The sequence below is a fragment of the Leopardus geoffroyi genome, chromosome B4, assembly GCF_018350155.1.
Source record: "Leopardus geoffroyi isolate Oge1 chromosome B4, O.geoffroyi_Oge1_pat1.0, whole genome shotgun sequence".
Lineage (NCBI taxonomy): Eukaryota > Metazoa > Chordata > Mammalia > Carnivora > Felidae > Leopardus > Leopardus geoffroyi.
This window is the reverse complement of record NC_059341.1, coordinates 34,875,324-34,888,335: the sequence shown is the minus strand read 5'-3', so window position 1 is coordinate 34,888,335 and position 13,012 is coordinate 34,875,324. Positions and strand designations below refer to the sequence as shown.

Genomic DNA, 13,012 nt, shown 5'->3' with positions numbered 1-13,012 from the left:
AGCTGCCAGCCTCTCAGGCTCCATCTCTCCTCCAATAAGCTGGGTCCAGATGCCTACCAGCCTGTGGTGTTTCCCCAGCTTCTAGGAAGCATTAAATGTGCAAAGTGTGGAATACCACCGTGGGCTCTTCCTTGCTGGAGCCAGGGCTCTCAGTGGTGGCAGAATGGCCCTAGCCAGTGTAGTGCTGGTGCCCAGAAGACATTCCCATTTGAATTGCATTCCCCACAAACCTTGAATTCTAGCTTTGCTGGCCTCTGACGCTAAAATGTCCTCAATTAGCATTGTTCACTAAGTCCTGTTTATCTCCAGGGCTGCTACTTTTCTTCCTAACAGCTTTGTTGAGATACGATGCACATACCATACCATTCACAGCTGCCCCCATGCAGTTCAATGGCTTTTAAGAGTTCAAACTTCAGCAACCATCAGCATAATCAAGTTTAGAACATTTTTCTTACCCCCAAAAGAAATCGAAATCTAGCACTCCTTAATCCTCACCCCAACCTCCCTAAATTCCTCATCCCTCTATAGATTTCTCCATTTTGGACATAACATGTAAGTGGAATCATGAAGTCCCCAGGCTTCACACTTTCTTTAATGTTCTTCCCTGGCTCCTCCCCTGTTCCCTGCCCTACCCTAAAGCCCCAGTCTCATACTGGTCTTTCTAGCATAAATGCTGGAAATTCTGTCAACCTGTGGTGTCTGCTGTCAGCCAAATGCCAAGAGCTTCAAGAGCATGTATAAATAAAGCCATGCCTTTCTTTTCATACTATTCTGAAACGTGGCTAATAAAATCCTACTTCACCCAGAAACACCATTCCAAGAACAGATGTCCTCCAAGCTGTGACTTTCCTACCACTCAGGCCCTCTCCTAAATAGAGTGCAAAAGTGGCTCAAGTGGGTGGGAGGACCCACAGTCAATATACAACCGAAGCCTGCAGTGGAGTAGCTGTGACTGGTGTCTGGCCCAAGTCTGCATGCTTACACCAGGCCAGCTTCCAACTTCCAAGTGGACTTGCCTGCTGTCTTGTTCCTTTAAACAAAAAAAAAAAAAAAAAAAAAAAAAAGAGGCAGTAGGGATGATTAAATGGTGATGTAGACATTGTTCAATACAGTGCTTTCCAACTCAGCTTCCAAAACCAGTTTTTCTTTTCTGCTTAGGAAGGACCTCAGAGGTGTCCAGGCTTTCAGGGAGTTGTTAGTCACTTAAACATCCATTCAGCAGTTTGAGCTGGGATCTCTGCATGGCAGGCTATGATGGATTTTACTGATTTTCTGCTTATCTTTGAATATTAAATAAGGCATAAGGGAGAGGAAGATGTACTTACAATGCAGTGGAAAGTTTTAATCCTGTGTCCTTTAGCTTTGCAGTTGGTGCGCTCCCGTCCCAAATACACAAGGGCAGTGCCAGGTGCCATTCTGCCCCAGCGTTTCCTGAAAAGACCTGTCAGTTAAGGGCCACAAGACACAGGCTGCTTCAGGCTGTGCAAGAAAGTAAGGGCCCAAGTATGCGTGAGCTTAGATTAAAGCAGAGCTGGTATTCCAGCTCCAGCTGTGGGTCTCAAGCCAGGGATCTGGAAAGAGATTTTTTTTTTTTTTAAGTTATTTTCGGAGACCAGGGGAAGGGCAGAGAGAGGGAGAGAGAATTTTTTTTGGGGGGGGGGTGGCGCAAGTGAGTGAGGGGCAGAGAGAGAGAGAAGCAGGGCTCACCTGAAGCAGGGCTCGTGCTCACCCGATGCAGGACTCGAACTCCTGAACCATAAGATCACGACCTGAGCACAAATCAGATGCTTAACTCACTGAGCCATCCAGGCGCCTGAGAGGTTCTTTAAAAAGAGGCAACCCAAGGGCTGGTTAGCCCAAGGTTAACCCAAGTCTGGAACCCTGGCTCTGCTGCTTGCCAGCCATGTGGCTTACCAAGTGATCCTCCTTAGGTCTCAGGCTGCAGGATGTGCAGCAGGGGCTCCTACCTCATAGAGGTCTTGTGAGGAGTGGCTGGAACGTGCATGTGAATCACTTGGGTGTGTCCTGCACACAGGAGCACTCAGTAGTACATGATAGTACTCAGTACACGGTAGTACTCAGTATGTGGTAGTACTTAGTACACAGGAGAAATCAGTACATGGTAGTACTCAGTACATGGTAGCCATCACACCATCCAGGTGTTGCTACCCCTACCCATTGCTGCTCTTGTGAGGAGTCCAGAGGCTCCCTTAGGTCTCATCGCCTCTTAGCAAGGTGCACTCTGACCTGATTTGGGTCAGAGCAGTTTAGGAACCTCACTGTTTATCTAGCTTCTCTTCTGTTGCTATGGCTTTCTCACTATAGTGTTTGCTTTTTCAGATTACAAAAGTAATATCCAATATTCTTTATTATGAGAGAATATAAAATAAAGCAACTGCCCCCAGCCCGTGGGTACAGGCTGCGGAGTTGGGGTGCCCACTCATGGCCTCCCACATCACTCCTAAATGGCTTCAAGGTCCATCTTCTTGCTTTTGGTCTCCCCTCTAGCTCTCCATGCCCTGCTGCCTCCCCCAGATCTTGGCACTCAGTCCACATTCACATCCTGTCCATTTAGGTTGGTTAAGACAGGTGAGCCAGCCTTGTCTGTTAGAGGAACATGGAGTCCCCTCTCTCGTGACTTGAAGAATACCAAGAGTTCTTGTTCAACATGCCCCCACTCCCGACACCCCAGTTCCTAGATTCCTTTCCTCGGAAGAGTAGTCCCTTAGGCTGTTTACTGGATTCTTCCTTTCTGATTAGAGAGGAAGAAGATAGATACAATAGTGACCTGAGAAGAGGAGAGAGAGCAGAAAGGAATGAGGCACAGGTGGCTGGCCCCCTACTTTTGCCTGCACCCTGACATGGGTGTCCCACTAGTAGACTTTTGCTCAATGCCTCTCTCTTGGGACTCACACAGAATATGAAAACCAGCCCCTGCTTTTTAGCCAGACCATTCTGAAGCTTTAATAAGGGAAAGTTGAACTTAATTGACAGCTAAGTCTGTAGGCTGCCTGGGGTAGTGAATATCTGGAAAGCAGACAGACCTGGGTTCAAATTTGGATTCCCTTCTCTTTTTTTTTTTTTTTTTTTTTAATGTTTATTTGAGAGAGAGAGAGCACAAGCAGGGGAGGGGCAAGAGAGAGACACACAGAATGTGAAGCAGGCTCCAGGGTCTGAGCAGTCAGCCCAGAGCCTGATGCAGGGCTCGAACCCACAAACCGAGAGATCATGACCTGAGCTGAAGTCAGATGCTTAACTGACTGAGCCACCCAGGGGCCCCTGATCTGGATTCCCTTCCTGACTCTAGTGTGGTATTCAGCAAGCTACTTTATCTTTCTGGGCCTCAGGAAAATAGAGATAAGGCTCCCTTGGAGATGGCTGTGAGGATGAAATGGGCTGCTGTGCAAGGGCCTGACTCAGGCGAACACAGGGCATGTTCCCAGGTTCTTCCAGAGGGCCGGAACTTCAGGGTCAGACTCAACCCCTCAGGCAAGGCCTGAGTGAGACCTCAGCCCTGCCCACTCTGAATATACTGTCCATTCATATGCCATTTCTCATTTTCACAAAGATGTTTTCATATATGTTCCAGTTGACCAAATGGGTAAGAGCTAGCTTGCCTAACTATGAGAAATGTGTAAATATTTATAACATGCTTAGTCAAATTAATCATCTTATTTTACATCTAGATTTAGGAACAAATGAAAACATGATCTTATGTTTTTGTCGTTATTTTATATGTAAATTTTGTCCCCCATTTATGATTATAAATATCTTGAGGAAAAGGACCATTTTTGCATATGCCACCTCATTTAATTATTACCACAGCTTTGTGAGATAATATTGCTCCTGTTGATGAAAACCTTCTGTGAGGTGAGGTAAGTGCCCACAGCCTCAGCTAGTAGAACAGAGAGCAAGCCGAGGGCCAGGCCGTTCCCATGCTCTGATTTTGCCTCTTTCACCCTCTGGGTCCAACCACTGTGTAGCCTTTGGAATGGCCAGAAGCATCATAGGGCAACAACACAGAGTGGCTATATCTATGCTGGAAAAAAATCTATTATTTTTGTGCAGACTCAATGTTCTGTCTTAGACTTCACAGTCCCCTTTGTGTTTGTTTGTTTGTTTTTTAAAGGCCTTATTCTTCTCATTCATACATAATTCATGCCTTTGGCTGAGGGAAGAGTAATAGAGGAGGACAGAGTACTTAAACATAAGTTTCTCAATCTTTCTTTTGGCAAGTTATTCTTAGAAAGAAATGGGAGTGAAAGCCCCAAATGGCTGGGGAAATCTCTCTCAGGCCAAGCGCCCACCTGAGTTAGCTCTGCCTACAGAAAGCCTGGCTAGACACCCCCCAGGTCAAGGCCAAAACCACACTGCCTCTCTGAATAGCATGCCAACCGCCCAGAAGGAAATAGCCAAGGTGTACCCACGATGTTAACATAAGCCTATAAAATGATGACAAATGTCACAGTGACATTTAAGAATTTAGTAAGGAAACCAGGACAGGAAAGATCTTAAACAAACCACACAGGAAGCTTGTCACAAGTCTCAAGGCTTTTTTTTTTTTTTTTTTTTTTTTTTATTTTCAGAACAGAGGCTGGTTTTATTTTTAAAAAGAGAAAGGGGGAAAAAACGTGATAAATGCTAGTGAGCTGCCGCTTCCCTTCTTCCAGGCTCTAACTACCAGCCAGCTCTCCTCCACAAAGACACATAGAACCAGAACCAGGGCACATTATAGCAGAACAGCCTTTACAGAGGGTCTGGTCCAACCCCCTTTAAAAACAGATACGGAGTCAGAGGCTCAGATCAAGAGCATGCCTTACTTGCACAAATGTTAGAGGCAGTCTGAATTCTGAACCCAGAGTACTTTTCTGTGAACTGTACTGCCAGCACAAGCCTCAGGAGACAGTGCACCTTATCTTTATTTAGACCCACGGGAAACATCTCCAGTTTGACCCCTCACTAAAGATGCCCCTAGAAAGCAAGAAAAATGAAACTTCAGGGGTTTTTTCTTGTTGAGCGTGGGGCAAGGAAAGAAGGTAAAAGGACTCAAGAAAGAAACACCAGAAGGAAGGGGTTGACCCCTGAGCACAAAGTGCTTGCACCAGATGTTTGAAAGAGAATGTCCGGGGGGGAGGGGGGGGGGGAGGCAGCAGACAGAGCCTGAGCAGGCCTGGCCTCTGCCAGAATTGGCCCAGGTGCCATAAATCTCTTGTCATATCTCGGGAAGTGGTAGCTCATTGGAACCTATCACAGACTCCCACAGAAAACTCAACAGCACTCAGATTTTACAGTCATTCAGCGGGAGACCACCATCCAAACAGGAGAGAGGGGTGGGGCAGGGGCCAGACACAGAGCCCTTTCACAGTCACTGAGATTAGGTAGCAGAGAGAGCAAAGCTGGAGAGAGGATATGGGGACCCAGGGAGCAGCCATGGGGGCCCATCCAGGGTCTGGGCCCAGAACTTCAAGCACAGGGAATTTAAAGGGAGAGGATTGGGGTAAGAGGGGGGAGGGGGAGAAGGCAGAAAAAAAAAGATTCGTTGTAAAATCCAACTAGCTAATATTGGACCTGGTAGGGTGAGGGGCTGGGAACACAGATAATACATTGAGTGTAAACATTTTTCCTCCATCGTCCCCCACTGTGACAGTAGGGGAGGCTCAGAACTCTGCTCAAGCCATCAGCCTCTCTGTCTCTGTCTACATGGACAGATGTCTTCTGTCAACAAACTTCCAAGAAGTTGAGACAGAAGGGCCCCAAGTGAAAAACTGAGGCTCAGAAAGCAAGTGACATGTCACTCAAAGCTAGTGAGTGACAGAGTCAAAACTACAGTCCGTGACTTCTAGTCTTTTGTCCAGGGTTCATTAAACCACACAAGACTTCTCAAGCATAAGAAGTTGGGGAGGGGAAAACAAAAATTCTTATAGCACCACCCCATCTTATTTTGGGGTGGAAGAAAATGAGTATTTCCTGGCCTTGCTGCCAGCTGCCCTCCTGCACTCTTACCTCCCCTAAAAACACTTATCCTGCCTCAAAGATTCCAAGAGTGAGGTCCCACGTAGAGAGTATAAGTGGGCAACCCCTGGGTGTCACTCGTCATCAACCTCAGCGAGAATACTAGGGAGGAAGGCAGGGCAGAGGTAAGATTTGCCCAGCCTCTCTATGCAGCCTGCCTTCTCCGTAGAAATTCTCTTAACCAGAGCCGAGGACGAAGGTCATCATCACATTTTCTGATACACACCAGGCTTCCTAGAGGAAGGACAGATGGGGAATTGGATTTCCTTGAGCCGATCGGAGCCCCAACTTCACATCTATCCAGGAACCCCACCAAAGCTTTTGTTCTGAGCCAAGATCTGACCCAGTCAGCAACACACCTCGGGAAGGATAAGAGTTCCAGGTGCAAAGGGAAGGAGACAGGGAGGGCAAGCCAATGGCTGATACTCCACAGACCCTGTAATAAGACTGGCACCAAACCCCAGCTGGATCCAGTGGCCATGTTGAATGCAACTTCTGAGTATTTTGCCTTTATTTTTTGCAAGCAGCATCAGCACATGATGCTACAAAAGTTGAAAGCACGGAGGTAGAAATGCTCACTCACCCAAGAAAGGGTGTGGTTTGGTCCTTAGAGTAGGGACCCTCTCCTCCCCAAGCTGAGAAGAGAGGAGTAGAATTGAGGAAGGTCTTGGGTGAGCTTCTCCCTCGGAGGAGAGCAACTGGGCAACTCCCAGGAGCCCAGCTCTTTCTGGGAATTCAGGGCCACAAATTCAGGTAGCAATGAGGAGAGTGGTCATATGTATGGTGGGGAGGGCAGGGCCTCCCAGATCTACTGATTGCAAGGGGTCACAGTGTGGACACAAGAAAACAACACTATACACACAGAGACAAACACAGACTTTGCATCTACTATCTGGGGGGAAAAAATCCAATAGACACATCAGGGGAACAGTGGATTCCGGGTCAGTTTCAAGGCATGGGACAGTGACCACTAACCACAGCCTATAAGAAGCTGGCACTTCCAAGCAAGAGGGAAGGCTTAAGGCCCAGCACCCCCTGCCTGGGCACCCCCTTTACTCCATGCTCCCCCACAATGGACAGGAATTAGGATGGCAGTGGGAAAAGCAAGAAGCAGAGGTATCCAGCCCCCTGGAGGCTAGATTAGAGTAGGATATGGAGAGGGAGAATTGAGTAAGTGGACCTTCCTCCTTCATCATTAGCGGCTGGTCTCCCTCCAAGCAGTCTTGACTCACAGGGTGCAGAAGGACACACTGGCCCTTAGCCCTATTGACAGTTACCTTTTCCAAATGGAGCCTGATCAAATCTGGGTGAGAGAAGGTCAGAGGATAAGGGGCTGGGGTCTCTCAAGCCCAAAGTAAGCCCCTCTCCTTTATCCCTCCTCAATTCTGGGAGGCCACTGCCAGGGTATTGACATAGCCATGGGCTCCTCCCTCATTCTCCGAGATGCAGTGGCCTAGCTGAGAGACTCCCTGAGGTGGTGGTGGTGGTGGCAGCGGCGGTGGGGCAGAGGGCGGAGCGCCATAGCCCCCTCTCCCCCGACTGGGGGAGGCCCGACTCCCCCGGTCCCAACAGCCCTCTAGGGCTTCCAGGCCTCGGCAGCCTAGGAAGAAGAGGTTCTTGAGCATGAAGATGGAGAGGGGCTGCTGGTAGCTCACCACCAGGAGGCAGCGTAGCGCCAACAAGGGCACGTCCACCAGGCAGCCACCCAGCAGTCGCAGAAGGCGGCTACAGCTGCCCGGCCCTGAAGCCTGGCCCCAGGACGAAGCTGCCGCTGCGGCGTTGAGCTCGTAAAGCCAGAGCACCGGCGAGGAGAGGGTGAGGAAGTAGACGGCGATGAGCAGGTAGCGCAAGTGCGCGGGTAGCGGCACGCGGCCTTCCAGCATCAGCTCCACCAAGGTGAAGCTGTCGAGCAGGTCCAGACACGTGCCCAGGAAGCAGCCAGCGGCTCGGTGCTGCTGGGGCTGCAAGAGTAGGGGTCCCGCCGAGCCAGGGGGGGCGCCAGCCTCGCTGATGGCCCGCACCAGGCTGTAGAGCAAGGGCACGGACAGCGCCATGGTGATGCGGAAGCCCGTGGTGCCAAAGGGCGCGCGCAGCTCTATGAGGTCCAGGATGGACGTACCCAGGATGAGCACCACCTTGGGCGTGAAGGCGATGGAGTAGATGAGCCAGGCCAGGTAGGCAAAGGCGAACTCGCCCGCTGACCCGACAGCCCCCGGGCCGCCCCCCGGGCCACCGGCGCCCCCGCGGCCGCTGCGCGCCTTGGCCCCTGCCGCAGCCCCGGCGGAGGCTGCTGAGGAGGCGGGCAGGTGCAGGGGCGGCGCGGCGTGGTGGTGGTGCTGGTGGTGGTTGTGCGCGCCGCTCGCCATGCCGCCCCGACGGCCCCGGCTGTTCTTGGCGAAGAAAATGGCCCAGCCCACCACCACCACCAGGTCAGTGGCGATCCAGGAGCACCAGTACAGGTCGGTGACGGCGATGAGGTACAGGTCCAGCAGACCGCCCTGCGCCAGCAGCAGCACCACGGACAGCGCCTGGTAGCCCCAGCGGCACCCCGGGCTGGGGGCGCAACCGCGGCGTCGACTCCTACGGCCCGACCGGGTCGGGCGACCGCAGCAGCAGCAACACGAGCAGCAGGAGGTGCCGCTGCCTGTCCCGGTGCCGCCCGCGCCCCCAGCCGAGCGGCCCCCGGGGCCCCCGACGGCCCCGGCCGCCGCGCCCCCGCCAAAGTCCGCGGCTGTCATGCTGCAGGAGGAGGTGGGCGTGGAGGTGGAGGAGGAGGTGGCGGCCGAGGAGGAGAAGGCGGCGGGCGCGGGGTCGGCGGCTGGGGCGCCCCCCTGAGCCGGGGGTCCCGGGAGCCCGGCGGCGGTGGCTGGCACCAGCGGCTTGCTGATGCTGATGCTCTCGTCGTCGTCCTCTCGCTCGGCGCCGGTGCTGCTGCTGGGGGAGCGGGAGCCGCCGCCGCCGCCGCCGCCCCCGCCGCGTCTGCCGCCGCCTCCCCCCCGGCTGGTGCTGGTGCTGGTGCTGCTGTCGCCCGAGCCTCTCCGGTCGCGGGAGGAACCCCCCCGGAGGAAAAGGGGCTGCAGCCGGGCGGCGGCGGGGGGCGGCGGGAAGGAGCCGGACGAGGACGAGACCGAGCGGGGGTTGCCGAGCGCTGGGTGCATTGTCCTCCAAGGGGCTCCGGGGGGCTGCCCAGCTGCTCCCTCCCCGCCAACCCTGGGCTGGCTAGGCGGCCGAGGGGAGCCGGGGCCAGCCGCCGCCTCCTCCGGAGCGGCTGGGACTCGTACCCGGGTCGGGCTGCAGCGAGATCCGGACTGGAGCCACCGGACTGGGCGAGCCAAGCCCCGGGTGGCTGGGAGCGGGGAAGGCGAGGAGCTGAACCCTCCGCGGTGACGACGGGCGCGGCGGGGGCGGGGGCGGGGAGCGAGCCCAGCCGGAGAGAAAAGGGAGGCTGGTGGCGGGGAAACCAGGACTGGATTCAAGGGGGAGAGGAGGAGGAGAGACCAGAGAAGGAGAAAGCCTGGCTCGCTGGATCAGCAGGAAGAAAAGGGGGAAGGGGTTGCTGAGACACAAGAGTTGGGGTGGGGAGCGCTGTGGTGGGCCTAGAGGAAGAGAGGAGGGGAGGAGGGAGGGGCTGAGAATCGGGAAGGGGCGGGGAGGGGGGGTCGGTGGTGGCGCTGGGAGGACTAACCCGAGCATAGGATTCCTAGGAAAGTCGTTCAGAGATCCCACTAGCTGAACTGCTGAAGCGTTAGCAACTGGATGGCCTTGGTCTCAGTGCAGACCATGCACCTGAGCACCAGACACAGACGACAGGTTCAGGCCTCTCCTCCTGGTCAGCACACTTCTGCAGGCAGAAAGGCAGCTCTGGCCCCTTGGCTCTGTCCAGTGCCCGCTGGCTGGGGCATCCTGCCTCTCCTTCAGGCACTTAAAAACTAATGAAGGCGTCAGGCTATACAATTTAAAAGGACCAGCCCAGTCATGTATTTCTACATATTCATGTGCCCCCGCACTGAGTTCAGTGATAGACCCTCAGAGAGGTTCCAATTTCCAGTGAATGGATCAGTTCTTCGAATATAACTGCTGGGGGAGAGAGGGTAGGTAAAGGAATTACTTATGTGGCCCCAGCCAAGTGGGGCTTTTGGTATTCTCAGAGGTCTTTAAAGTGGTAATAGCAACTAATAAAGATGTACATAGCAGAGAGTAAAATAAAGGCATCTTTAGAGGTATGGGTACCTTGATAAAAAACAAAAGCTCAAAGACAGTGATGGGGAATGTTAACAACCAGCCACTGTGGACAGAGGGCACAGTGGGCCTGCAGCTACCAGTTCAGAGCTCTTTCTGACTCAGCCCCTAGGATTTATTCCATGACTGGGGCTAGATATCCACCAGCAACTCAGAAAGGCAGCAGGTAGAGCTCTGGCTTTACAGATTTAGGGGAGAAGAAATGACTGGAGCATTTGGGGCTCAAAAAAAATCCGAGGCTCATGTTTAATGCAAACATCCCGGCAAGGCAGGAAGCTTGTTGGCCCCTTCCTCCTTCCCCACATACTTCAGGCTCCAAGTTCCCTGCCTTGATTTCATTGCCACTGGGGCTCCCTTCCTAGATGACACCCTGCAGAGCCAGGGAGGAGGAAACAGTAAAGCCCAGGCCTTGCCCCTAAATCTGCCTCTTGAATAAGGGTCAGTTTGAGCCAAACTTGTTTTCTCCAGTCTGTACAACTAAGCCATGGTAAATGTAGGATTTAGAACCACAGCCTTCACTTTTCCATCTGCCTCTGTCACACACAGCCTTTCAAAAGTTCTATGTCCAATCATCATGCCAGACAGAACGTGAGCTCTGGGGTCGGTGGCCTCAGCTCTGCCACTTAGCTTGGTTATTTCCCCTCTCTGAGCCTCATGTTATCCAACTGTAAAAAGGGACCAATATCTACCTTAACAGGCTGTTATATTAAGAGAGGTCATGAATTCAAAGGTTTTAGCCTAGTGCCTGGCACAGAGTATGTACTCAGTTAAAGGCAGCTGGTGTATCCTAATTCCTCTTAGCTCTTGTCTTAACGTCCCAAGGAACATTTACTCATGGTACAGGCCACTAGTGATGGTTTTCTGGGCTGGATTCCTGAGGCCACATCCAGAATTCTGTCCCCCACAGCTTTGCACTTTGGGAAGTGCCAGGGAGCAAAGCCACTCTCATTAGGACAGTGGTTCTTGGAGCTGGTCTTCACAGACTTCAGTGTGAGAGATTCCACTATGGCAGCTGGTGCCAAGGCCCCTCCACATGGGGCAGGGTGGGGAAGAAACAGCGGATGCAGCCTGCACTCAGGTGTGAGCATCACGGCAGACCCAGCAGGCATCAGGATTGAGACAGTCCAGGTTAAGAAGCAGACTGGGGAGCGGCCAAGTGCTAATAGGAGTGATTATAGCCAATCTCCCAGCTCTCCCCCAGGGAAAACACCAGCCAACAACTAACCTGAAAGCTGACCCAAGCCTTCTGCTCAAGTTAATGAAGAGAAGGTGAAGGAACAAAAGCAGCTGATGAAGGCAAAGAACTGGGCTCCTGAGGGAACACTCAGAGATCTGCTCCCACTCCCCACACCTGCCGGCTACCCTGACCCACTCACCACTCACGGTACTCCCCTCCTGCTCTCACCTGGCAGGCCCAGCCCCTCCTCCCACAGGTGCCTCCAGTACAGGTTCCCTCCCCAGCCACTTGAATTGTAACAGCCCTTTGAAGTTATCCTTTGTATTTCTGGGAAATATACTGTCAATCAGACTAACTTTCTTGTTTCGGTTTTTTTTAAGTTTATTTATTTTTGAGAGACAGAGAGGACACAGGGGAGGGGCAGAGAGTGAGAGAGAGAGAGAGAGAGAGAGAGAGAGAATCCCAAGCAGTCTCCACACTGTCAGTGCAGACCCCAATGCGGGGCTTGATCCCACAAATTGTGGGCTGAAATCAAGAGTCTGACACATAACAACTCAGCCACCCAGGTGCCCCAGATTAGATTAACTTTCTGTACAAGATCTTTTAGCCCAATTTTTTCAGATCTGAGGCCCTGAATAAAAGACCACATATAATAAGGATAAGAAATCCGAGTACATGAAAGAATAAGTTGGTGGCCTAGGTATTGGAAGGATCTCCTCTTTGCACTGGGTTTTTTCTAATCTTCTGTGTACACACACACACACACACACACAGCCTTTGCTTCAGCCTGGAAAGGGCTTGACAAAGACATGACAAGAAGAAGGAAGACAAAAAGACTTCCTCATATATAAAGTGAGAGCAAATATCCTACAAGGATGTAGCAAAGGGAAGATACAGATGCCAAGGACCTCATAAGCCCTGAGAATCTATGCTAGATATCTTACATACCAAACCTGGAAACTGAGAGACAGAGAGGTAAAACAACTTACTCCAAGTCACACAGCAGTTAAGGGCAGAGTTAGGGTTAGATCTAGACTTCTCTTAGCCCAGTGCTCTCACCGCGTACCACTCTCCAGGATGGCAGCACTCATGGGCATCCTGGGGGACAGGGACATACTAAGGTTTCAAACCAAAATATACTTACCTAAGAACCTGCTAAACACTAGGCACTGGGTAAGGTTCATTTGGGGACCTAATATTCTTGTCCTCCTGGAACAGCAGTAGACAGACTAGGAGTAAGGGAAAGATATCCCTGCCAGCTCAGCAGCATAGGAAGGTTCAGTGAGGCAGGGCCAGCCCCTCCAAATACTGAACCAAGACCCCACTCATTCCTGATCCATTCTCAGTTCACTATCACTGCCCTCTCTCACCTTCATAGCGAGAATAAAGAACAGGTCCAAAGAGAACTGTCAGAGGGGTGTGTGGAACCTCACAGGTACTTGTGAAAAGACACAAGCAGGGATCTCTGGTTCTCAACTACACAGTCACCATACTGACTATCAGAAAATGAAAGGGAAGCTAGCAGGGAACTGGGACTGAGACAGGATGAGTCTGTGAAGCCGCGTGCGGCTTATTAGGAACTTG

At 52.1% G+C, this 13,012-nt stretch overlaps 1 protein-coding gene across 1 annotated transcript; it reads right to left on the bottom strand.

The window, feature by feature from the left end:
* Window positions 1–4,557: 4,557 nt before the first annotated feature.
* TMEM121B (transmembrane protein 121B) lies at window positions 4,558–11,837 on the bottom strand. Its single transcript, XM_045464050.1, has one exon. It carries the CDS (start codon window positions 9,168–9,170, stop codon window positions 7,392–7,394), a length of 1,779 nt encoding a protein of 592 aa, XP_045320006.1. The 5' UTR covers window positions 9,171–11,837; the 3' UTR covers window positions 4,558–7,391.
* Between the last annotated feature and the right edge of the window lie 1,175 nt (window positions 11,838–13,012).